The sequence below is a fragment of the Perca fluviatilis genome, chromosome 15 (genome assembly GCF_010015445.1).
Source record: "Perca fluviatilis chromosome 15, GENO_Pfluv_1.0, whole genome shotgun sequence".
Lineage (NCBI taxonomy): Eukaryota > Metazoa > Chordata > Actinopteri > Perciformes > Percidae > Perca > Perca fluviatilis.
Genome location: NC_053126.1, coordinates 4,919,944 through 4,947,662, shown reverse-complemented (window position 1 = coordinate 4,947,662; position 27,719 = coordinate 4,919,944). Strand labels below are relative to the sequence as shown.

The window sequence follows — 27,719 nt, the reverse complement described above, 5'->3', positions numbered from 1 at the left end:
TTAGTCGGCGCAAACAATGGCAAACTTCACAGAAAGAATTATTCAACCTGCTCCATCCTCATTGAAGGGCACATTTCGGCTTTTATAACCTCGAGGGGAAGACGGAACTTGATAGGAATCATGCTATATGCAGGCTTTGCAAAGCGAAAGTTAAGTATTTTGGAAACACCACAAACTTGAGAACTCACATGGTACGCCATCACCCGGATATTAACATTAAAGACGTGGACGAACAACAACCTAAAGTACCGAACAGTCAACCAACGCACTCTTTCAATGCTCTAAACTCCCACCCAACTCTAGACGAAAAGCTCTTTTTATTTAACAGTTTTATTTTATACTTTAATTAAATGTATTTGAAAGCTGGCCAAAGCTTGGCACTTTGCAGTTTTTAGTTGCAAAAGTTTTTTATTTTTGTATGAAGACATATAAAGTAATATCAAACTACATTTAATTGTTTCTTTTCTTTTAAATTGTATGTCTACTGCAATCATATGGGAAAACTAACTACGTTTACATACTGAGAATCGTTTTTGAATCTAAAATCGATCTTTAATCGAATCTTGAGCCTAAAAATCGATATTGAATCGTGACACTTTCTGAATCGTGCACCCCTACCTGCCACACTGAACCGGAAATTAAAAAACAAGCTAAAAACATCAGAAACAGCACAGTAAGGTACAATGAACAATGAGACAGATTATAGAACAATAGATAATTCCACTGAGTCACTCCGTCTGCTTTTTTCCAATAAGCCAGTGTCTTCTCAGCAGCATGTCGTTCTCAGAGCAAATGATCTGCAGCTTCAAAGCATTGTGTGTGTGTGTGTGTGTGTGTGTGTGTGTGTGTGTGTGTGTGTGTGTGTGTGTGTGTGTGTGTGTGTGTGTGTGTGTGTGTGTGTGTGTGTGTGTTGTTGGCACTGGATCCTATACACGTTCATAGCAACAAAAATGACAAGGGGGGATACAGTTAGAAAAAAAAATTATGATAATAAAGAGGTGTGGTTTACTTCATAGGCTCTGTTTTTGGTGTTGTAATACACATTACATTACATTACATTGTAATAACAGTGATATAACCAAAAGATGTATCCTGGGATTTATTCAAAACTTTAATTTGTTTGGAAAAAGTGATATATGAATACATATTTTTTTAATTTGACTGAAAGAGACAATTATATTGAATTGTATTGTATTATATCGCAATTATTTCTGAGACAATTAATTGTATGGTAAAATTTTGAATTGTTACAACACTAGTGTGTTTGTGTGTGTATACAGGCAGCCCCCAAGCGAGCGTCTGTTGCGTACGTGCGTGAGCATGTATATGTTAGTGTGCTTATAAACGTGGTTGACTAGTCTGTGGGCTTTAGGCCCCCCTGCTCTGAAACTGAACCATGCGTGCACCATGCCTGTGTTTCATATTTGAACGGACTAAGTCAAGGCACATCTTGTCCTGTGTCTCTTCATTGTTTTGTGCGTGCATTGTGGGGGATTTGTGCTCTGCTTTCCTCGGGTGCCTTTTATTCCCTTTTTATCGTATATACTGTCTTCGTATCTTCTTTTTGACTCTGTATTTCTTCCTCTTACTAATTCTTTCAGGCACCCGCATCTAAATACATCTTGCTGTGGTTTTCTACAGAAACTCAGTATGTGTCTGCTTTCACAGTCAGACCCAGCTTCAGGCTCCTGTCAGTCTGGTATGCAAATACACACACACACACACACACACACACACACACCTGCACCACTCACAGAGCTACAGCAGTAAAACCACCCTGTTGTTCCTGTCAGTTTCCAAGCAACGATGTCATGCTATTAGTCATCTCTGACTGTTGAAGTGTAGAACAGAACTGTTGATATTGTTCGCAACATTTGTTTATGTGTAAACAAGGCCTAGGCAGTGAGTTAGTTTTACCATTAATTTCATTGTCCATTTAAAAAGTGCCCATCTTAATCTCTGTGAAAACCTATAGATACTAGGGTTGGGCGGTATCCAAATTTTGATACCGTCAAACCTCCTCCCTATTTTACCGCGGTATACGGTATTAACGTGACTAATTAAAAATCATGACGTAAGGCTCAGATGGCGTCACCAAACTGTTGGCTTGTGCACCGTTCAGAAACTGAATACCAAACACTAATACTGAAACAATAATAACATAACAACAACTTACAAAAAAACTACTTTCTCCTCCACACTGTCACGTGATGACAACCACACATAATTACATAAATTATATTTAATATTTAATCCTTGTCTCCTATATAAGTGCATTTTTTTTAATGACGGTATTGAAACTGATACCGTTGCTATTTTTAAGACCCCGCGGTATACCATATTACTGCCCAGCCCTAATAGATACCTGTGGAAACCCTTTCACTTGATTGACTGTTTGTCATTGATGATTTCATTGATATTTAATAATTCGGTCTGGAGATTTGTATTATTACTGAAATACTGACTTTAAAGGTATGCTCAGAATGTGCCACCTGGCTCTAGTAAATGGATAAATCAAAGTAATATTCTACAACTACATTAAGTTGACTTTTTATTTAATGGATCAAACTGAGTTTATGGAGAAATATATTTATTTCTCTAAAATCACTGTTCATCAAATGAGGAAGTTTATATTACACAAAAAATAGATAGATAGATAAAACCACATTTCAGGTTATTACAGTTTCTCTTTGTTGCATGTGCTCTTTCTCTTTCCCACTCATGCTCACTCCCTCTCTCTCTCTTTTCCCTTTCTGTTCACTTTAAACATCAATAACATTAAACAAGGTTCTCATTAGAGATGTTCAGCTCCGATACTGCCTAAAACGCTGGTATTGGTATCGGGAAGTACTGGAGTTTATGCACCGATCCGATACCACATAATAAAGCCCTAAAGAAAATCTACCTTAAAGTAGTTTATTTATGTTCTTTTTCCGTTATAACTGACTGTCAAACTTCATAATAAAAGAAAGTTCTGTGGCGTTCATTGTTTGTATATGTTCATGTTTCACAAAGAGTTTAACCTGAACCAGACCGACAACAAAGATAGAAATCATATCAAATCTATACAGGGATAGTAGTATACAGCTGTTAAAACATAATTAAATATATCGGCCGATACGCAAGTTCAGGTATCGGAATCAGTATCGGGAAGAAAAAACGGTATTGGGCCATCTCTAGTTCTCATTCCTAATAGAGATGCCTGTTCTTTTGAGCCAAGTTAACCCTGTTCAGGGGGGTCTCAGAACCAGCTTGGCTTACACACATTTAACAGGCAAGCTTATGATACCATTTTAGAAACGTGTTTGCAAAGACACCAAAGACTAGTTCTAGCTAGAATTAAAGGAAGGGACCCAGATGTTTGTGTTGAATGTGTGAAAATGGCCTTGAATTAAACACTATACAGTGTTTGCTCGCTGATTCTCAGTTGCTGTGTGAAAGAGCGGGTGCTCAGTTTTTTAAATGTCAATGCACTTTGTGACAACACAGACAATGCCTTCAATTAAAGCGGTAATGCTTCTGATTATGTGGGAGTGAAGTAAATTATATTAAAATAAGTAACTTAAGTGAAATTGTGCGCACTTGCGTGCGTGTGTGTGTGTGTGTGTGAATGCATGCGGTCGTGCATGTGTTTGAATAATGGCTTCCGCGGAGCTAGACTCCTGTTTGGTCCTTTTTTCTGGCTGTCTTCCTCCCTTTCATCACCCTTATCTGTATCTGTTTCATTATCAGTCTCTTGTCTAATTTTTCTTTGTCTTGAATGTTACCAGTTAATGTTTTATATATATATATATATATATGTGTGTGTGTGTGTGTGTGTGTTAGATATTTATCTTTTTTTAAACTTTGATTAACAGATTTGAACATAAGTTATGTGTTTTGAGTCAGTTTTGTTAATTCAGTAACTCTCTGATATAATTAATTGTTGTGATTTTCTAAATTGAATAATTTCTACTTTTGCATAGCTGTCTGATAATTGTATAATAGCTGAAAATGTGTCTTCTCTTCACTGTCCTCTTTTATTTTCTGCTGATCAAAACGTGAGCAGGAGGTGACATGTCACTGCAGCCTGCTTTGTATTGTAGGCCTGTTTGTTGTCTGTGTCCCATCTGTTGTTTCCCTTCTTATCTTCGTCATCTGTCCGTCCGTTGCTGTGTTCCTCTCTCCTAGCCCTCCCTTTGAGATATCCTTGTATTCTTCTCTCTGCCTCTCTTCTCTGCCCCCAGTTCCCTGGAGGTGGTGACTTTATTGGTGTCTAGTGCCCTTATCCTACTTTTTTTCTGTGCTTTCTAAACAATACCATTTATTTCTTACTCTTTCTCCACAGTGGTCCCTCCAGACCACAGTGCTCTCTTACTGGGTCTGCAGCCTTGCCCACTTCCTCCATTTGGTTCCTCTTTACATTTATCTCTCTCTGCATTTCTTCAGCTCCCATTCCCTTCTTGACTTTGTTTTCCTCTCTGGCTGATTGGTAGTCTCTCTCCCTACAGACCCTGCTGTGGCTTTATAGCCTCTGTGGAGTAATGCATCTGTGACCCCTATCCCTGTCTGACATCTCCCTGTTCCTTCTTTGTCATTCTCTTCTTTGCTCTGCCCCTGCTTTCTTGCGAATTCCATCATATGTTGTCCCTGTCCTCCCTCACGCTTCAATTAAAGGTTAAAATGACCTCTTTTTCTCCAGACCTGCAGGAGGCTGCATTGCACAGCGCCATTTTCTCAATTCAGTGCCATGTTTTAATGGTTTCCCTTTCTCTTTCTGTGTTGTTCTCTTTCAGTTCTTTCAGGCTGTCTCATTTTCCTCACCTCTCTCTCTCTCTCTCTCTCTCTCTCTCTCTCTCCCTCCAGTTCCCTAAAGACCACCCAGAGATGGAGGCAACGTCTCAGTGCAGATAGTCCTGGTCTTTTAGCTGTGTCAGATAAAATTATGAATTCCCTGCTGTGCTTCACATCTTCCCTCCCCGTTGTCTCTTCTCTGTCTTTTTTTCTTTCTTAACATTTTATACAGTATTGTTTCTTTACATGTCTCATTTTCTTTTGTCCCATGTCCCAGTCATCCAGTCACTGAAGAGTTGGAAGCCCCCCTCAGCACTACCTCACACTGGTCCTGCTGTCTTTTGTCTTCACCCACCTCTCCCTTTCATTTTATTTCTTACTGTTCCCTTTCATACTACACCCATCATTCCAAATGCCTTTTTCATCTTGTCATCCTTTTCTTTAGGGACCTCATTTATGAAAAATACGTTCTTTAACTTTGCCATATCACATTTTCAGAGAATGTTATCAAAAATGATTTAAGCATGCATGACATCCATGGGTATTGGATTTATTTTTAAATATAAAATAGATTATTGGAAAAATGTGAAATCAGTTTAACTCTACTCATTTTCACCCTCAGATATTTTTTTCAGAAACCTCCACTTTGGCTTACTGTAATATTGTCGTAAACACAAAATTGGCGAGTAATGTTCCTTTGTAAATGAGCCCTCAGGGCCTCTCCTGCTGTGTTTTACTTTATTCCATCCAGCTCTCTACTTTTTCCTACAAGTTGTATTACCTACGTGATAGGACTATTTTGTCTAAATTGGAAATTATAAGTTGAGCTAACAAAGATTACATGCGAGGTTCCTCAAGGGTCCATTCTAGGACCGCTTCTGTTCAATATTTACATGCTGCCCCTAGCCCAAGTGGATGTGCCAGAATCTTCTCTAGCTTAATGCAGATAAAACAGAAGTGATTGTTTTTGGCCCCAAAAATAAAAGGTAAAATGTCAGAGCTTAACTCCATGTCATTAAAAGCTACAAATCACACCAGAAATATGGGTATAATTATTGACTCTGACCTGAATTATAACAACCACTTAAAAGCTATTAAATCTGCCTATAAAAAATATACCTAGAATTAAGGGTTTTCTGTCTAAAAAGACACAGAAAAACTTGTTCATGCGTTTGTTTTCAGTACGTTAGTGTCTTTACAGGTCTAAACCAAAAATTAATCAGGCAGCTGATCCAGAATGCTGCTGCCAGAGTCCTTACAAACACCAGGAAATTGGACCATATTACACTGGTCCTTAACTCCCTACACTGGAGTTATAGGATTGATTTTAAAATTGTATTATTGGTCTATAAAGCATTGAATGGTCATGGACCAAAATACATGCTGGATTAGTTGGTTCCCTATCAAGCATCCAGAACCCCCCCCCCCCGTGGGACCAAACAATGTGAAGCGGCATTTAGTTATTATGCTCCTCACCTGTGGAACAAAATCCCTGATTTTAATGTAATTTTTATTATGTTTCCACATTTGAACTTGACTTGTTGTAATTGTGCTTTATTTCTTGAATTTTCTTTTATTGTTTATGTTTACAGTGTGTTTCTATGCATCTGTAAAGCACTTGGAGTTGCCTTGTGTATGAATTTGGCTATACAAATAAACTTGCCTTACCTTCATCCATATCTTTTTTCTTTCTTCTCTTGTTTCCCCCTTTATAACTTCTCCTGTTTCTAGCATTGATTATTGACCTCTTTTCCTTTATGTTTCTGTGTCATTTTCCTTGCTTATCCCCCCAGATGTTGAGGAGGTGGAGAATCTTCTGCTATACAACCTTCCCTTTCTGTGTTGCCGTCTGTCAGACTGGCCCTCACTACTGCGTGAGGCCCCGGGAATCCAGCTTTGTGAATATAAAGGACCAAGGGCCATCCAGTACTGTCTGGTGATTATTCTACACCTTGCCCTGCAGCAAGGAGACAGGTAATACAGTGCATGCACACAGTTGGACTGGCCAAGCAACAGAAAACTTTGCTTTAGCCGGTTGGCGATGCTTTGTCCTAAAAAAAGTACACTAAAATATGTTTCTGAAAACATGTGAGGCGAGAAATAGGCAATGCAGTAACAGAATATTGATTTGTATTTGATCAGCGCCTAGTTTGCCAGTTTGACCGCAATTCACGAGCAGTCATTGACACTGCGTTAGAGATTCCTCAGCTCTGATTAGTTGTTTTCCTTCGACTGCGGTGGAATCTTGCAAGTGCATTTTGGTACCGACTTGGTACGGAAGTACCAGGTCTCGTGATATCCCTAGAATCCACAGTATCAGAGACATATCAACATATTACTTGGCTCTATCAAGAAACCAGCTGGTTTTGTATATAGCTTTCTCCCTGCCCCAGCAGCACTACTGCAGCCCATCGAGGGTGTTCTTAAGTACATATTTTATGACCTCAGAGATACGTCGGCTACTTTGGAAAGTTTAATCTGTCCTTCTGTGGAACCGCGGTTGTGCATTACCCCCCGGGGGAAGGGGATGAAAGCCTCTCCCCACCACTGTGTGGTCTCATCAAGATTAATGGGAGCTGCGCCAGAGATTTACATAGCGTGGGAGGGCTGTGTGTGTGTGTGTGTGTGTGTGTGTGTGTGTGTGTGTGTGTGTGTGTGTGTGTGTGTGTGTGTGTGTGTGTGTGTGTGTGTGTGTGTGTGTGTTGTGTGTGTGTGTGTGGCCTCAGGAGAGGGATCTGTGAATGTGCGTGTGTGTCCGTGCGTTGCTATACATTCTAACAGTCTGTGTGTGTTTTTGTGTGACAAAGAGAGATAGCAAGTTTGTGACATCAACATGCCCCGGGAGCACTTTATCTGCTTTGCACACAGAGTTTGTCCACTTTATTACCCTCGCACAGAATGTGTCTGCTGAAGCATGTTTGACATTCAAGTTCATGTGTGTCTGTGGGTTTTAAATACATTTAAACATAAATATTTGGCCACATATACAGTATGTGTACTTGTAATATTTTACATTAATATCATCATTATTGTGCATGTATGTGTGTGATCCAGACTGCTTCCAGACCAGACAGTGTTCTCCAGTGTGGTGTGGTTGTTGCATTCAGTGCAGGCGCAGGGCAGCTGTGCGCTGCCTCGCTCTGTGCTCCGCTCTGCCCTCTACCTGCTGGCAGTGACACAGGACAAGAGCCCCAACCTCGACGGGGTAACTTTGATCAGTTCACTGCACAGAAATCAGAACACACTCTGTAACTTACAAAAGTAGTACAGTAGATAAACAGCATTAAAGTATATATTTAAGAAAAGTTTAAATTGTGCTTTATGCTTAACAGTTTTACCTTTTACCCTTTTGCAGTGCTTACAAAAATACACTTTGACAGCTGAGGCAAGTAGTCTGCCTCAGTTTTAAATAAATAATGTTATTTTCTGTTCAAGTCAATTTAACAATGTAAAGGAAAAACAAGCTTTCACCAAGACGAAAGTGTTCAACATGTTGTTTTTCCTGTGCGCAGAGAAAGAGAACAGCATGTACTGGAACTAGAGTTCTGTATGGTTTAATATGGAAACCATTAATGTGGAGGCCACAGTATACTCCAAAACAAAGCTTGACAGCTCGTTTTCATCTCTTGATGCATAATCCATATATGATGTACGTGACTCAGCAGCAAAGAATATTAATTATAGCTCACCATTTTTTTTTCTAAAGCCACAGAACACAACATTTCCTCAAAATAATGTATTTCTACTTAGTTCAAAGAACATTACATAATACCTAATAGCATGTACTTCATGTTGACTATGAATATGTATAAGAAATGTATTACAGGAGACTGCTAGGCCTCAGTAGGGTTTTAAAAGCAGTCTTACATTTTGGTTGTAAAGAATTCTTTTTCAAAAGTGCTAACTTTTGAACTTGCGGGTTTTTTTGTGTGATGTTTTTCTTTTTATATGTGTTATTGTGTAATGTCATGTTTTGAGCATGTGTGGCTCTGGCTGTTATTTTCTAATAGTGATTGAAAGGACCCCCTTGAAAATGAGATGGTACAGTCTATGGGTACATCTCAAGGGGCTATCCAAAATAAAGAAAGAAAAGAAAGAAAGTATGCTCATCTCAAAGAAAGTGCTTTGGCTTTTACAATCTTTTTATTTTTACCAACCTACTCAAGGCTCCTTTAAACTGCATCAGCAAGGCACTCTCCTCCTGCCAAAGCTTCTCTTCCCTCTACATTCACCATCCTGCACTCCTCCACTTTATCTGGCGATATCCGGATCTAGCAGAAAAATTTGGGCCCGTAGTCTTGGAACTTTGGTTGAGCAAGCAAGCACATCACACAGACGCAGAGAAGACGAGTGTAAGGAGACAATTGTTTTACTTCTATTCATCAGTAAATAATTTAACTGCTTTCATTGAAACAACTTTTTTCACTCCAACAATTTTTACTAATTAATTCCACTCTAACAGAGTGCCTGTTAAAGTGGGTTTTGTAATTCCCTTTGAACTGTCACAAATTAAAATTGATGAAAAGGTGGTTGGATTTTATTCTTGGCTACAGGCCGACATACAGCAGAAGGGAGAGAAGACAGAAAGCCGTGCAGACGATCAGGAGGCAGACACAGCAACTATGGAGCTACTGAGTGTGATAGAGAAGTACCCAGCTGCCATACTGACCCTCCTGGTGAGAACCAGAGACCTCAAACAGGAGCTTGGATGTAACTTGGTCACATTAATTGAAGATCATTTTAAATGCTGCCTGAGTGTTTCAAACCCTAACCCTGGAAAACACATTTGTCTTTAACCTGCATTTAGTACCTGGTTGGCTTTACTGAGTTAGGACAATACTGATGCACAAAGCTACTCTAAATCAATTTAAGTTTTAAGATTAAGGCACTACAAGTGAATAGGGTAAACAATTTAACTAATAAATATCCCCATAAAACTCTAAACGTTAAATATGCAAATGAGATATTATCCAATGATTATTATTATTTTATATAGTAATTTCCAGAACAGAAATCTGAAAATTGGATACATCCAGGTTCAAAATTATTCTTGCATTTTGTTGGCATAATGTATTAGAGTCAAAGGTTTTTTTTGTACAGAGGTAATCTTTTAATCTCCATAAATCAGAAAACACTGTCAACAGCCACAAAGAAATCCATTTGTGGCACATTTGTAGGTATAAAAGGTTACATAAATCAGGCTATGAATGAAAAATCCTCTGTGCAAACCTTCAGAATATAGATAGGTATGAAACTAGAAAGTTTGGTGTATGACCATTTTGAGAAAACTATTTTGAAAGAAGACATGTCATGGAACAAAATAGCCCGAAATTGACCAGTAAATGAAAAAAACAATGTTTTTGCTTGCTGTGTCTGGACTTAACGTTTGTGTCTGTCTTTCTGTTTGACTGTCTGTCTGTATGACTACAGGACATGGTTTGCACCAGGGAGGCCACCCTGGCAGGGCAAGCCATGTGGGTGCTGGAAGTTCTTTTGCGTGTTCAAAGAGAGTATGAGGCTGACTTGTGTGCCAATCTTAGACCAGCTCTGCTGCAGGCATTACAGAGACTCAGTGTGGAGAGCATGGGCCATGGGCTTGGACAGGGACCCACTGCACAGGGTAAGAGACATAAATGCACAGAAACAGAGTATATATATATATATATATATATATATATATATATATATATATGTATATATGTATGCAAGCACTATAGATTTGCCTATCCTCAATGAAAAGCTCTTTTTAGGCAAAAATCTGTTTAGAGTTCAATGCAACTATATATAAATAAGTCCAACAAAGTTTTTTTTATCAGGAGAGCTTCATGGAGAGATTAAAATTGGAACAGCGGGTTTGATTTACATGTCTACTAACAATTAATAGGAAATGTAGAAATGAACCCCACAGCAAAACACATTTATGAAGGCTTCATGCACCCACAGTGCAGTGATGGATTCTTCCTTTTGAAATGAATGTGCCTTAATCAGGGAGTTTTTAATATATTATTATCCGTGATCCCAACATTGACAACGGAGCGCTCTTTGGGTATACACTGCAAACCACACCCTCTCTATTGTTGGAGCCCATCACATCTGTGTAGAATCAAATACCTTATTACCAATGCATGCACACATAAATGCATAATCCCACAGACCTATTGTTTCTCATTTAAATCACACTGCTCAAAGTGATACCGCTTTACGAGGTAACCTCTTTTTGGGGCCATAATATCTATCTCCACAGCGCTGCGGAGGAGGGTCTGGTGAGTCCACACAACATTCCGGGATGGGAGAAAAACGTGCTCTGGTTTATTGGCATTTCTTTAAACCAATCACAACGCCTTGGGCGGCGCTAGGCGCCGGACGCAGGTACGGTGCCTCTGCAAAATAGCCTCGGGAAGGAACTTGTGGATCATGTGTACGTAGGGAGGCGAGCTCTGAAATTAAAATGGCTGTCGAGTGTATGATGAGAATTTTACTCAAAAAAAAAAAAAGATAAATATAATTTGATTGCCGGTTCTAGCTCTGAGGATGTTTCCCGAATCGAATCGGCAGACAGTGTTTTGTTTTTTGCCTTAGTTGAAACATATTAAAACTTTGTATAGCAAATGACAGCTTTTAATTAAATTGTCTCTTCTCTCATACACAACACACATACACACACACACACGCACTCACACATACAGTATACATACACTCACAGGTTTACCCAGTGGACTCCTACACTGTGAGATGTAATAGAATAAATGCACCATGAAAGTATTTTTTCTAGCTTTATAAAAAGCCAGCAGCAGCAGCAGCCACACCTGGGCTATACTAACTGAAAAGGTGTTTTTCATATTCCTATTACAAAGTGTACCTCACAAGCAGAACAGAACTCAAAACAGAAATTTGATGAGACCAAGACATTACAAGAAAAACAATTTACACCTTAACTCGCAAGATCACTATGGATATTGGAAATACATACTGTAGTGTTCATTGTCCAAACCTTTTTATACCTAAGATACCAATAATAAGATGCTATACCTAATGCCTGTTTACCTAAATAAAATACAATATAAACTTAATGAAAAAGTGATTGAAATATATGTATTTAGTGCCAAGTCTTGCTACTTGATTGAGTTTTTTGGAGTTTGTTCCCCTGGCTTGGTCGTATGTCCCAAACACATGGCTGTCAGGTTAAAGAAGAGGCTGAGGAGACTGGATTTATCTCTTGCGTGTCTACACTCTTCTCAGTAGAAAATGCGGGCAATAAATAAAATCTAAGTGACCATGGAATTGAAAATTGCCACTGAATCTTGCAAAACTTGTCCCATTGGCATTCTGAAAGCCTATGCATGTAAAATTATTAAAGCAAACTTGTAGAAATTGATAATTAATGTGTGGAAATATCTGTTTGTGTTAATCTGTGTCACGCTTTCTATTTCTCATTTGTATATTGAAATTAAGATTATGAGGACTAAAATGTTTTTAAATCCTCTAATTATTATATAAAAATGGATTCATCCTCAAGTACACAAACTTGATCTGAGTAGGCTGACAAATTATATCAGGAATTTAAACAAAGATATAAAAATAACAATTGCTAGACACAGCAGTAAAAACATTTGTAAAGAAATGTGCGTTGATTAATAGGTTGGCGCAATGTTCTTTTGCAACATAATGGAAAGCACTTAGTCTAATTATTCTCACATATTGGATCATTTGAAAGAATACCTATGTCAGTTTGTGTTTGTTGGGCCATTCTCCATGCCAGCATTTTCTTCCTGATGATTCTAACAACTGTTCAAATTGCATTCAGTTATAAAGGCAGAATTAAAAGTCCCATTAGAGAGACAGTGGAATGCTTCACATTTTTTGTTTCTCTCTGTCAACGACCATATTATGCAAAATCCTCCTAAAAAGGTATTCATTGTCTAAATGGTTATTTGCATTGTACTGATCTGTAAAACGCATGTGTTCTGAAAACCAATAAACACAATGTATAAAAAAAAGGGCAAACACATAAAATGTTATGTTGGATTGATCACTCCTGAAATAGTACTATATCATAGTTGTGCACTATGGGTAGATTATTTGCAGTAAATGTGGCATGTGGTGGTAGCCTGACAAGCCAGACCCACATCCAGATGTTGGGTCTGGGAACTCCCCATTGGCAGGGCTCAATTCGAGGGGCGGGATAAACGGTTGTCTTTCAAATTCCCTCTGCACGCAATAGGATAGCGCTACAACCAATCAGAGCAACGCTAGTTGATAGATTAAACTTCTGCCGTATCCAGTTGGCAAAACTCCGAACACATCTTCCTTTTTTAAGAATGATTTCTGTGCCGTTCTTTGTTCTTTTCTCAAAGAAAAGCTGAACTCCAAGTCTTCCAGAGTCGCGGCCAAAGCCGATTTGAAAGATGTTCGTCAGCAGCCATCTTCTTTGTTTTCAAGTAGCAGGGAATTCACGCGGAACTGTCGCAACTCTGCCGTCATTATGTTGAGCCCCACCCACCGACTCTATACACGATGTGGTTGGCCCGACTAGAGTTTGGTTTTTCCAGCTCGCAAGCCAACGGAGAGTTGCTAGACTGACCCTGGCTGCAAATTACGTTTTCTGCCGCTAGGGTGCGTCTAGATTTGTAGGCTAATGTGTTGGTGTTATTTCTTTTCAGCCAGGCAAACTTTGTTTAACTGCAGTGTAATCACAAAGTCTCTCCTCAAACTTTAGTTGTTTTTAAATTGGCTTGAAATGGGAAACTGTCCCACAACGCTTGTCGCTTCTGATTAATGTTGGAAGGGAAGAGCCATTAAGATGAATTCTCCCAGCATCCTTTGTCAGTAGTGAGTTACTTGTTTATCTAGTTGACTCTCCCTAATGCAGTGTATAGTAAATATTCAGTTTTACAGACGGTATTATCGGTGTGCATGGAGCTGCTGTCATACACAAGTTTTGTACTCTTATGTGTATTTAAAAGAAAAAAAACTCTTAGACTTGTTTCAGTATTCAGATGTAAACTAAGAAAAGACCAGGGGAAGTGAAACGTTTGGTTAAATCGAACAATGACTTCAATTGCAATCTGTTGTGTTTTGTTGGTAATGTACAGTATTTGTCAGATAATTGTACATACAGTAAGCGACTGTATACATGTAGATATACGGAACAGCTCTGCTTCCTGTTTACTGTCGATACAGAATCTGTGGAATCATCAAACATCAGACAAATCTTATTCTTCTAAAGGCCGGGACACACAGGGCCGATTATTGGTCGTTGGACAGTCTGGCGAGGTCAGTGACTCGAGTCAGTTTGGTGTGCCCCGTGCCGTCGTCAGTCTGGGGGGCTGTCGGCGTTCATTTTGGCCAACCTGACATGTTCAGTCGGAGGCAGGGCAGTCGGGACTCACCCGGAAATGGCGAGCGGAATGAGGTGACTAGAGTCTCTCAAAATCTGACGAAAATCTTTTAAACTGACCTTTGTTGATCTGAAATGAAGACAGATTCAGCAACTGCACAGCCTATTTCTCGTTTAAAATGTTTTCAGAAACATGTTTCGGTGAACTATTTTAGTACAATATGAGATCGTATTCTGAACGGCCGCCATGACAGTCTGGCTTTGAATTTCTGGAGAAAACAAACCCATGTGACGCGTTCGTCCAATCAGCTGCCGGTTTTCATTTCTTGGGCAACAATACAGAGTAGATAGAGACGTATTACGTCTCGTCTAGTCTCGTCTTTTGGTGTGTTCTGTGGCAGTTTTTGGACCAACATGGGGAGACTGATCAACGGTCGGCCGTCTGGTCTGTGTGTAAGCAGCTTTAAAGGAGATTACTAATAATTACAGTTTGCTCTGAATCATAATTTTGACAACAGTTTAAATAAAACAATAATACAGTATGATCATGCCATCATGATAAGTTCACCTAATGACAAACTCATAAATGCTGAGATTACGATTTTTTCATTCATGTTTTTTCATTCATGTTTTTGGTGTCCAGTGTTTGATTCAATTCTTTTTAAAAATGATGTCTTGTCCAAATAAGATCGCACATGAACACTTCCTAAGGGTTTGATTACTAGACATACTGCGCATTCCATACATTCATGTCTGGTGCTTTCGGTTAGAAGTGTCTGCCAGATGGTATTATTATGTCTGTTTACTTGACCAGGTTAATGAGCACAGCTGAAGGGCACAACACCAGTGTGCCAGCTGGAGATTCAGAAACTGTTGCTGTGGTTAGGCTCCACCTGCTTTGTGTTCAGCTCAGGCCCTGTTGGGATTACAGACTAGAGGGCTTCACGGGTCCAAACATTTGTCCCCAAACCCAGAAAGAGCCGGAAATGTACTTCCAGGAACCAAACCGGACCCGTCTATAATTTGAAAGCTGGGACCCGGACCCTTGCAGAATCAAGAAATATCGGAGTCAAACCCAACCGGACCCGGGAGACAGGGACCTGATCGGCATTTGACAGCTGATTGCTATTAACAAGTTAACATTAATTTACAAGTTGTCAAAACATAACTTTGTGTCTTACCTAATGTAACGTTGGAAGCCTTCTCTCCTGTGCCTGGCCATTTTGATATAATCCATCATCCTTGACAAGAAAGTTGGTAACATATCCAGGTTTTCTGTTAATCCTCTCTTGCTTGACCATATACACTCATTGTTTTAGCTTAAAGTCCACTTGCTGTCACAATGACAGATCATGACTAACGTGGCTCATTTAGAATCGGGAAAGCAATTTTGTTGCATTTAGCATAAGGATTATCTTTGGCTGTTTGCCCTAAACTAAAATAATGATAGCTCATTGCTATGGCTGCTAAGGCTAGCATGGCTAATTTGCAGCTTGACCTGTGCTCTCTGACCCTTCACCTCAGGTGCACTAGCTCGCGCAGGTCACTTAGTACCTCCTTGTGGCCACTTTGTTTATTCAGGGGGCCTAGGGCAAAAACATTCTCACCAACAAGACTGTGGGTGTGTCAGACGTGTGAGAAGGGCAGCCCTGGGGCCGCTGTAGAATCGCCGAAGCTTCAGGTTAAAGACCTGTAGCCAGGAATCACTGTTGGACAGTGGATTTCACTTGTCTGGGACTCGTCAGGGAAAAAGAAAGAGAGGAGGGTATAGACTGGGTCTATAGCTACAGTTGTAGTCTGGGACTTCCTGAGAGGAAAAAGAGAGACAAGATTGGTGAATGATTTATGCAGCTTTGTGTGGATGAATTTTGAATGGAAAAAAGAAGAGAAAAACTTAACACTGAAAGTGTGCTATTACAAATACTAACACAGCACTTCTATAAGGATTAGCGCTGTCTGATCTCCACTCGGGTATTTATTATACGTTATGCTAAACGGACCCGGAACACAGGGTAATAGAATGGGACCCGCCCCAGACCCAGTTGACTGTATAAACTGTGGATCCAAACCCGTACGGGTCCTGGGTCGTGTCTCCGGTTTTAGGGCTCGAGGAGACCCGTGAAGTCCTCTATTACAGACCGTTACAGATCTGTGTACGTGTTCTAGTTCTGCCCACTGTAATTTACATTAAAATATACTTTATACTAGCCTCTAATGCAGCGGCATCCCAAGGGGAGACATTTTTATTGTTATGCACTGCAGGGGTGAAAGAAGTATGTAGATGACTGTTCTGCCTGATCTTCCTGCAATCTCTTTCCCTTAACCCTTTCTGGATTCAGACCCAGAATATTGTTTTTTAAAGTGTGTACGGTATGAATAAGATGTGCTTAGTTCTTCCTCCTCTTGATGATCACTGTGTGCTCCAGCTACCCCTTGTTCATAATCCAGAACTTCAAAGTCCACAAGCCACTGCAAGATACTCCCACTTGTTTAAGAAATTCATTATCACTGTTTGATCAGTGTCAGTTTGAACAATGTCCTCTATTTTGGCTTTGCTGAAACTACTTAGGGAACGTCAGGTTTCCGACTCAGTAATGTGGCGAGGCTAATTTAGGCAGTCTCTTACCTGCAGTCCCTCATCCTTTTTCTCTCTCTCTCTCTCTCTCTCTCTCTCTCTCTCTCTATCTCTCTATCACACACATACATTGTTGTCTCTCTTCACTCTTTTCACTGTTCTTCTCTCTGCCTCACAGAGTGAAAATATTCACTCAGTGTATCCGTCTGCCCATCTCTCTTTGATCTTTTTCACATTTGTGTTTACAGTTGTACTTTGTTTCTTCCTCTCTTTTTGTTCAGCAGTGAACTCACTCCCTCTGGTGCTGAAGCTGCTTTGTGTGATGCAGGCCAGCGACCCGCCTTCATCTTCCTCCTACAGTAAGATGGACGGAGTGCACTTCAAGCTGCTCTATCACGGTGAGGTCAAAAGGTGCAGGTGGTAGAGGTCACACTGAGCGTAACTCCCCACAGCCCTCATCTATTAGCATAGACAAACACACACTGTTCCTGAACATTGTTTACATGACTCTACATAATCAAACACACGCCCTACATTAGAGGCAGATTCAATAAGATGCTTGCTGAATATAGGCAGACGCGCACAAACATTGTCTCTCACACAGAGACACTCAGAAATGCTATAACAATACACTTAGTTCTTGGCAGTCATTCATAAAGAATACTTACATACTCTTCAGTATGTTCCTCACTCACATAGGCACTAACATGCTACATTACAGTCACATAGTCCTCAAGTAACAGCACTAAGAATTCATCTCACCTCCCCCCGCATTCAACTATTTTTCTTTCTAAGTGGAGGCATCACTCACTTTTGATTTAATATCCTCATCAACGGGGGAGTGCTCGCTTCTGATCTGAAAATGAAAATGCTGTTCAGAAATGTACTTGACATGTCTGGCAAATTATAATTCTCAACAGGTGAATTCACACAGAATGGATTGTGGCTGCTGAGTGCAATCTGCCCGTTTTTTTTGCATCTGATTGAAATGATCAAAGTAGAAATGTTGCCTTTGCATCAAGCACAAAGTAGCAAGAACAATGGCAGAGAGAAAAGGTTCAGACCGCAAGCTACAAGTCCTTACAGATGAGATGCAGAGACATTCCTCAAAATTTCAAGCAAGGCATTTAAATGTGACAGGGAGACACTGTATTTGGGATTTAATATCTCAGTCTGTCAGTGCTGTTGGGGTTTTGAAACACCTTCAGTCTGTAAAAGAAAATGGCGTGATTTGAAGCAGAGGACATGCCTTATAAATGTGCTTCAGTTACCATCAACTCTCTGAAGATGCTAATAATGTCACTGTAACTACGTGTGTGCTGATTTGTGAATTGGACTGTTTTTGCAATGAGGCTCATTTGCATAGAAGGGAAGCCAATTTTGCACCAAATGTCTGCATGCTCATTTAAATATGTGCAAATACCACAAGAGCACTGAGATGCTTTTTGCCTGGCAGTGCATTTAAGGGTGCATTTCACCCTTTGCGTGTGCTTGTAGTATTACTTTCTTTTTATTTTATTCGTCCAGGTTCAGCAGCTGCAAAAGGCTCACGCTCCTTTTGTGAATCCGCTTGTCAGCATATTATGATTACGGTCACATTTGTTTTGCTTTCTGCCTTGATGTCAACACCCCTCATCCCTCTGTGTCAGTGAGTAATATAGCAGGGAAATTGAATCCTTCCGATACCGGGAGCCTGCTACCAGCCCTCAGTTACCTGTATTGCTGCCTGAGTCTGTCCCCTGCACACTGCACTGACAGAGGTTAGACAAACTTTCTTCCTATCTCTCTTACTCTCCGTCTCTAGCTCATCGTGTGTGTGTTTTACTCTCTCCCTCTCCCAACACTCTGCCTCTTCACCCTCTGCCTGCTTCTAGCTCGCTCTCTGTCTCTTTGTTTCAGTTTGTCTCTTCTTCTGCCCTGTTTTGACAGAGGCGAGAGGCTGACCTTGCCAAGCATGCAGCATTGAGGCACACAGGAAATAATTAGCATACGAGCTGACACCTACTGTATGTCATTACATAATAGTACATAGGCTGTGGCTCAGCCCTGCACATTGTCTTGTACACTTAAAGTTATGAGCTGCCATCAACTGGAGGACTAGAGACACGTTACACTGCCTCTTACCAAAGACATTAATTATGTAACATGACACATTGCTCTGATTTTATTACAAGCTAAATAATTTACCTGAACAAGAAAAACAACTCAGCAGAGGTCAGCAATGAGCTGGTTTGTAGTTAATAAGGTGAGGCCCGTGGCCAGAGAGCAGGGATGCCATTTGGAAAGCAAAGCTAATTATGCCCATGGCAATACATTACTGCTTCTACTGTAGGGTGCATACATTCACCATCTGCTTCTTCATTACTAGAGGTGAGTTTACAGATGCAAGTTATTTCTCATTCTCAATGGTATTTCAGCTGATGGTGAATAGGACAGGAATAGTAACACATTTGTCAATCTCAAAGCAAAAAGGATATTATTAAAATAATATGTAATTATAATTTGCCTAGTACATACAATTGGCCTGGTTGGCTGCCTATCACCTGTATTTAACCCCAATGTTATGTTATCCCCTTTATTCTGTTCTTTTTTTGCTGCATGCAACAACCTTCTACAATGTGTATTCATTCAAATGAGAAGATATGTGCACCATGCACTCGGTTAAGGCCAGACTTCACTTACAGCAGTACGATGTGAAAGTGAGTGGGTGATTCTCTGTGAGTTTGAGCAGTTGAATGTGGGCCTGTGTGTGATTGTGCCTCATGTGTTTTAAGTTTACCAAGTTTTGTGTGTGTGTGTTTGTGTGTGTGTGTGTTTGTGTTTGCATAATTGTGGGTGGGTGTCTGCAGTCATCCAAACCAACTGCTATGCTCTCACACACACACACACACACACACACACACACACACACACACACACACACACACACACACACACACACACTGACATACAAGTGCAGATCCCATCAAAGTGTGATGACATAGTGCCTTCTCCTCCCCAGCTGTCTCCGTGCTGCTCTCCAACAGTGGGCTGATGGACCAGCTGCAGACAGTCCTCTCCTCCTCCTCTGCTCCATCCCTCTCTCCATCAGCCTGTCCTCCTTCAGCCCTGCAGTGCTGCAGCCACCTACTCCTGTCCTCCCTCATTACCTTGCAGCGTGTTAACTCTGCACAGGTACACACATTGCCTAGCGTTGCTCTAATCACAACTTCTGTACAGAACTTAAAACCGTCAAGGCAAAGGTAAGGCACAGCCAAGGGCAAGACACCGAACACACAGAACAATAGAGCATAGATTCATATGTGAACGCAGACTATAAAACACCAATTGGATTTGTTCGATACATATCAAAGTAGATACAGCTGTGGTATTAAACACTGCTGTAACTGCGCAGATAATACAATCTTACTTGCAATGAGATGTTTGGATGCAATCTTGTTATTTTTCTGATCCTCCCCCCTCTCCCTTGTTTTTCCTCTCTATATCTCCATTATTAAAGGTGCAAAAGAGCATCAGTTGGAGTCTGGACACAGCTGTGCAGCGACTTCTTGTTCAAAAAAGAAACACAGACAATCTCTTGCTGGGTAAGAAAAACATTTTTTATTTAATGATTATTTTTGAAAGACTTATACCCTTGCAGACAGAATATAACAAAATAGTTCATCAACAATGCAAGTGCTATGCTTAAAGCAAGTGTGTGTAACCTGAGAACACTAAAGTGATTTTCCAGGACCATATGTGTTTGTGCACGACTCGTGTTTTGTCCTCTCAGTTTTGTGCATTCTCCCTAATCTCCTCTCAGCTTCATCCTTTCTGTATTTGTGTGCTTCTTACACTGTCCAGTGCAATCACAGACACACTAGATACATGTCAGTAGAGTTTGGTTCAGATTTGGAGAGTGTCAGGCATCCCTGATTATTGCAGCAACTGTCCATATATGGTGTAGACCTCCGGATAGACTAATGAGGTTCACCTCTGTTTGGTTTACACATACTCCTCCACAGGTAAAGTGTCTGTTTGTCAATGTTTTATCCTTCGCGGAGTTAACCAAACCCTGGGCATGAATTTCACACACTTTCATTATATTAAGTGGCCCACATCCTGCTGCAACACTCGGAGACAGATCATCCCTTCTGCTCCTGTGTCTGTCAGCTAGATAAGTGGCCTGTCAGGGTTGCGGTGATGTATCGGCTCCCTCCTTCTGCCCGCTATCTCTCTTTCTTTCTCTCTCTCTCTCTCTCTCTCTTCTCTTCACTCACTCAGCCTCCAACCATCCCTCCTCTCTCTAGCTATCTATGTGCTCTGGTTCTCTTCCCTCTCTTCTGCTGCCACTAATTGAGTCCTCCCTCCCTCAGAGAGCTCTAATCTCAGTGTACATGGCATAAGTGCAATTCAGATGGCTGGCAGCTCTCAGTTTGGATCCCTCTGTGTTTAAGCAATCATTTTGGACGTGTCTCTCTCTTTATCTCCATCACCACTGTGGTCCCTTAGTCTCACTGACCTTCCTTCAACCCTATCGCTCACTGCCTCACACTCTCTCTCTCTGTCTGTCACATATCAATTCAGAAATTGCCCTCCATTCCTTTCATCTGCTACTGCTGGGCTTCTGTTCCCTCTGCTACCCACCTTTTAAAATCTTTTTCTATTCCTTATATTCCATCTTTCTCTATTACTTCCACTTCCAACTCTGTATGTCACTCACTCCCTTCGGTTCTACCTTGCACCCGTTTTGTATGCCCTCCACATGTGTTTGCTTTCTCCTCATCCTCCTGCTCTATTGTGTGTTTAGGCATTCCATCTACTCTTAATTCCCCTTGGTTTTCCAGCCATTTACCTGTTCTTCTTTCTTCCCCATATCTCTCTCTCTCTCTCTCTCTCTCTCTCTTTTTTTTTTTTTTTTTCTCTCTTTATCTTTCCAGCAAGCCACCTGAGGTTGCTGCAGACTCTCCTTGATGCTGACCTGGCATCAGCAGTGGTGTGTCTGAGCACTGGTCCTGGCCTGCTTGGGCCCAGACCCATGGGGGTCGAGGATGGCACTTTGTACCCGCTTGGCTCCAGAGGAGCCCAGTGCCTCTCGATTGCTCTCAGTGGACTTCTTCTGCAGGTTGTAATACTTGGGGGGGGGGGGGTAGATCTGTGTTTCTTTGTGTTAACAAAGGAGAGATGTTCCTGGTGCACATGTATTCGCAAACAGGGATACATAACCATGCGCTCACACAGCAGTGGGCCTAAATGCTGATATGATGATGCCTCCCCTCTCTTGTTTTTCCTCTTATTCTGCAGCAGAGATAACATAAAGGTAATCTTTTACATCTTTACAGCATGGACCAGCCTTTCACAAATAAGGTTGTGCAGAAAATTATATTTCAATTGATTTAGCAGTTAGCATAATGCAATGGCACACATCTCCAGACCAATACCAGAACGTTATTACATGTAGCTAGCTTATTGACTTTGCTTGCTTATTACAAAGGAGGCAGACTGGTGTCCCACCTGCATTCATTTAACAATAAATAAAGAAGCACTACTTCTCCTTGGTAGCATCCAGCACAGAGCAATAACCAAGCTATAAATGCAGTGCACAAAATATGGCAGTCTTTATCAAAGAGATTCTAAAAACAAAATCTATTAACTCCTGTTGTGCACTCAACTACTACGTATGTTGATACTTACACAAACCTTTTGATTTTGTTTCTACCTGGTAATTCTTTATGATCAAAGCAGGGCTGCAGCATCACAGAGGTACTGCTGTACATAAATGTGAAGCACTAAAATGCTCTATCACACACACATATATAAAGATAAATATTGACTGCTGCTATTAATGGCCGAGTCTGAACTGTCTTACGGATGCATTTGTTCTGTATGACTGAAGCTAAGATATTGTGAATCAATGAATCACAAGGCTTGCAGGACTTAAGAGTAGCTCCAGCATGAAAGGTGGTAATGCTTATTTTACTGTGTCCATGAAATGAATAAGAGAGATGACGAATGAACGGTTTGTTTATTCGAAAGAGTTCCAAAAAGGTTTGTACTAAAACATGAAGATGTTCAAACTGAAGTTGAAGCAGTGCAGCAACCGTTAATATAACCTTCTTTCAAATGAAAACTATATATTTTTTTAATGTATCTCTTAAAATGCCTATTTACCCTGCTTTACAACTACCTGTACCTAATATCTATACCAACTACAACTACTAAAGATACCGCAAGCATCTCTGCCTTGTTGCAGCCCAGTGTATTTCTGTTCTCATCCCAGATGTGAGACGCAGAGCTGAACCTGAGCCGCTCACTGTCCAGGTTATTTGCATGTCATTTGTGCCAGTGCTGGAAGACGGAGGTGATTGTGATCTCCAATCTCTGAGTGTAGTTGCATGTATGGAAATGGAGCCTCTGCAAAGAGAGGATCCTCTAGATTTACACTTATATTCACATCCGTATATAATTAAGTGTTTAGATTAACAAGGAATTGTGAAATAATGCGATATTTAGAGGTAATCCAGATACATATGGGTTAAAGCGAAATTGTTTGTTTTGCCACAGTGTCTCCGTGGCAGGTCGTTAAAACCTTACAGCTGACACAGACGCAACACCGCAGTGAGAGGGTCATCAAAATGATGTTTGAACTAGAGAAACGGCGTCCGATTTGTCGAGGGAGACTGTGTAGAAGCCTGCGACGTGTTTGAATGGGTGATCAAATAACCTGGGGAAAAAGCTCCAGCTGTAATACCACTGGGCTCATTTTGATGCTCATTTGCATGCAAAATGTGAAACCCAGCTCCTCCAGTACACTGGCCATTACTACTACATCTGGTTCTAATAATGATATCATAAATTAAAAACATAACAGATACCAGCTTCAGCTACCTGCTGCAGTCATGACAAGTAAACAAACACCATAACGTGTATATTTGCAATGGAGATATTTATATTTTTTTGTGGATGAAATATAAAAACTATGGGATGATTGGGTGTTATGCTTGTTGTATTTCTTTTTTTAGCCAGTGCCTATGCTGCAGCATGCCAGCCCCTGGTTCCACACCAGTGGCATTTCTTCTCTGTTTAAAAAACTGTAGTGCTGAAGTGATCCTCGGCTCTATGGTTCAGTGCTCTGTAGTCTGCTGTATAGCTGCTGATATGAGTAAGAGTTCCCTGCTCGCCATCCTCTCTCCTCTCTTTTCCTCTTGATTCTCTGGTTTGGTGGCAGAAGGAAACGCTGCAGCTCCAGAGTTCCTCTCTTCTCTACTTTCTTGACTGCTTTCTTCCCACTTACTGTCTCTCACTGTTCTTCGCTCTTATTATAACATCTCCTTTCATCTTTGTCTCCTCATCTGCCCTCTTCTCATCTCTCTCTTACCCTTACCTACTTCACCTCCCTCGCTCTCTCATCCCCTCCCACTCATCCTCATGACTCCTTTCTTCTCATATCTCCTCCCCTTCCCCTCAGGATTAGGGTGTTACTGTCTACTGTTGTCTACATATCCGTCTGGCCTACTTCAGTATTTTTGGACACTACACAGTGAGCTTACTGCTAGCACCGCCACTGTGGGAGAGACATGCATAATTAAAACCTCAGTCAGTCGCTCTCTCTGGTGTGCCCTTGTTCTCCCTTCTGTTTCTGGTTAGGTCTGTCAATTGGTGAGCATGTGCCATTTCTGCCAAGTCGGAGCACATCAGGCAGAGGTCACATCACCGTGGCTCCCATGACTTGCAATGACCTTAAATTTTTTGAGCTGGAAGATGTTCTTTTCTTCTTCCTTTTTTTTTATTGTATACTTGATTTTTCCCTCATGCTTCACCCTACTCTTTCTCTCTCTCCTTAGAAGCATGAGCTGTTGCTGAGAGCCTCAGTCAACTGTCTAAGCTCCTTGCTGGGCTTCCTACAGAGGAAGAGTCCCGCCACAGGTACCAGACAGAGAGACAGCTTTGGGAATGAGTGTAGGTTGTCTGTACATGTGCGCATGTGAGAGAAAGATGAAAGAGAGTGTGTGCAGGGATTTTCAGGTATTATTCTATCTCATATTATCTCATCTTAAACTATGTAGCACGCATGTTTGTTTTGTTTTTACATGCCTGCTTTATGTCATCAACCATGAACCATTTTCAGTAATTTCCCCAGGAGAGACATAGCGAAATTAAACAGAATTGATCTGATTTAAGCAATCCCACTTTATTACATTTTTCTCCCCCTGGGTTTGTTTTCTGTGCGTATGTCTGCATGTTAGCAAAGTACGTGGTGTGTCAGCCATGGAGCCGATTCCTCCTCTACTGCCTGTTCAACTCAGGAGAGAGCTGCCGTCTGCACCCTGCCATTCTCAGACTCCTCACAATTGTGAGAGGTTTTACACACACACACACACACACACACACACACACACAAGACCCAAGTATAATTTATTGGGCATGGTTCTAGGCAGTAATAAATATTGATATTAAAATTATAAAAACTTAATGAATGTTATAAAAACATACACGTAAGTATCACATAAGTAATGAGAGTGAACAAAGCACAGGGTTATGCAGGTTGACACATGGAAATTAAAGAAACATTACAATATGTTGTGCTGTAAACAGAAGCTCAAAACACTTCATTTATTATTCAGTGAAATCAGGTGAGGACCTACTGGTCAACTGTAACCCTGTCACATCCCAAATTTCTGAAATCACAAGGAGGATTTTGTTGTGGATGTGTGATCTGCACCTTTTTCACATTTTTGAGTCTTTACAAAATTGGAGCAGATTTAAAGGTCCCATAGTATGCTCATTTTCAGGTTCATACTTGTACTGTATCTTGGGTTTCTACTAGAACATGTTTACATGCTTTAATGTCTTAAACGCTCCGTTTTAGCGCCTGTCTTGTTAAACTCCCTCACTCTACTCTAATTTTGTATATGTACTTTAATGACATCATCTGTGCATGATTTGTACACTTGTATGTGTACATCTCTGTGTTTTGTGTCTGCAGCTCTTGCAGAACGGCAGTACGGCTGTGTGGGAGCCTGACCTGCTCCAGGTGATGGAGGCGGTGGAGAGGAGAGGGGTGAAGGAGCTCAGCGAGGAGACCGCACAGGCCCTCAGGCTGCTCCTAATACAGGTACACCCCTTCATGGTGTGCACACATGCACACTGACACACACAGAGATGAAATAATGTAGGACACCCTCTGAGAACATTTTGTGGAGTCTCGCAGCAATAGGCCTTAAACATGCTGTTACCCATGAATATCTACAGTACATTCCTTGAATAAATGAATTAGAAAGGAAATTAAGTTCATACAAAGTTCAGTATCAGTTGGGTTATTGCAGTGATTATCAAAATTTGTATGTATTTGCTATGATGAACAGCACGGGCAGAAAAGCACAGAGAAAGCAGGGAAAATGTGGACGGGGGAAGATCAGGTTTGTTTATGCAAATAAAATACCAACATTTTGCACAGAAGCACTGTTGCAGTGAAATGCAGATTGATAACAGTAGCCCCAAGGTGGGACTTTATATTACTTCACATAGCGGTGATGGTAAACGGTCGACTGAGGGCTCTAGTTTAACGTTGAAATTGCAAAGACCAGGTCAGAGGTCACCAATTAGGTTTAAGAGGTGGCGTAGTTTAGGTGTGCTCTGTGCCTGCTGTCTGAGACATGTGGTCTGGAGCTGATGCCTCTGCAAACACACTGACTATCTTGCTTGTCAGGCACCTGTCTTGGACACATCTCACACGAGCATCCTTTTCGCTTTGCCCTCCCCAAACCACTCTTCCGCTGCACTCTAATATCTACTAGGGCTGTTGGAACAAATTCCAAAAGTTGGAATATAATTTGAATAGTAAAAAAAATCAATACTATTCGAATGCTGAAATTACTATTCTAATGTGATTTTTTTTTTTTATATAAATAGGTTTGCTTAACCTTGGCTAATCTCCCTCTTCTCATGTCACATCTGATGAACAATAAGTTACGGGAGTGAGAAACACAAGGCAACACGGCAACGTTACGTACCGAGTAACGTTAATGCAGGGAGAAGTGACAGGCTGCGGCTGGAAATCGGTAGAGGAATGGGAAACAGTTATAGCATGACTTTAAAATCGACATCCACCGAGCCAAAATGCTTATGTTATCAATAGTTAGCTCGTTCTGGTTAACTAAATTCGTTGCGAGTTGTAAGAGCTTAGCTGGGAGCTTCACGAGGCAGCTAAAGTTTATGTTAGCTGCCCTACAGCTGTCAGAGTTAGCTTCGACTTCATATACAGTATTACCTTCTAACTGCTGTATTCTTTGTAACGTGACAATCTGCAAGAAACAGGTTGTTTACAAATCACTAAAATAGTAGTGACAGTACAGTTTGGTTTAGTTATCAACACCGTTAGCATCGTGGCTAACACTATTGTTACTTAGTTTATGACACATTGTTTCGGCTGTACTTTCTAACGTGATGTCATTGTGCTAACCGAGCAACGTTAGCCTTTACGACATAGCTGCTTCAATACACTTGTTAGATAATGTTTCATTACAGAGTTCTCTGCTGATTTGTGTTTGTTGCTGTGTGCTCATGGTGGAATATATTGTAAACAGAGAGCGCCGTGCCAGAAATGCAATGCACCGTGACGTAGATCTCCTTCAAGGCCAGGCTGATGTTAGAAGTCCCTCCAATGGATAGAACGTGTAACAACAACCACATCAATTTTATGTTGATATAATGTTAATTCTTTTATTGTGATTATTCTAAACTGAGCCCTTGCTTCACTCCTGACTTGGCAGTTTAAGGCAAGGAATAGAACCTGGGTAAAGACTACAGGTGTGACGAGATTTCTCATCAAGGTAAAAAGTGTCTCGCGATATCAGTGCAGAGCAGCAGCCTTGAAATTAGCATATAAAATCCTCCGGCTGTTTGTCAAAGTTAAATCCCCCCACGTCTGGGGGCGAGACACGCACGCGTCCGCAGCATACAGTTCACTGTGGCGCTGTCTCGCGCAGATCACTCTCTTTCTCTGTTAAAATGAGTCAGGAAGCGGACAGAAAAACCTAACTTTACTTTTAACGA

General features: G+C 40.9%; 1 protein-coding gene across 1 annotated transcript in view; it reads left to right on the top strand.

The window, feature by feature from the left end:
- LOC120574178 (meiosis inhibitor protein 1) overlaps positions 1-27,719 on the top strand; it is a 58,134-nt gene that overhangs the window by 24,553 nt on the left and 5,862 nt on the right. The window contains exons 18-31 of the mRNA XM_039824383.1: positions 1,602-1,699; positions 6,567-6,747; positions 7,828-7,978; positions 8,940-9,125; positions 9,327-9,449; positions 10,204-10,393; positions 16,967-17,083; positions 18,335-18,445; positions 19,687-19,859; positions 20,185-20,269; positions 21,605-21,789; positions 24,509-24,590; positions 24,911-25,017; positions 25,651-25,779. Of these exons, the coding sequence (XP_039680317.1) occupies positions 1,602-1,699; positions 6,567-6,747; positions 7,828-7,978; positions 8,940-9,125; positions 9,327-9,449; positions 10,204-10,393; positions 16,967-17,083; positions 18,335-18,445; positions 19,687-19,859; positions 20,185-20,269; positions 21,605-21,789; positions 24,509-24,590; positions 24,911-25,017; positions 25,651-25,779 (1,918 nt within the window). The remainder of the gene's footprint in view (positions 1-1,601; positions 1,700-6,566; positions 6,748-7,827; positions 7,979-8,939; positions 9,126-9,326; positions 9,450-10,203; positions 10,394-16,966; positions 17,084-18,334; positions 18,446-19,686; positions 19,860-20,184; positions 20,270-21,604; positions 21,790-24,508; positions 24,591-24,910; positions 25,018-25,650; positions 25,780-27,719) is intronic.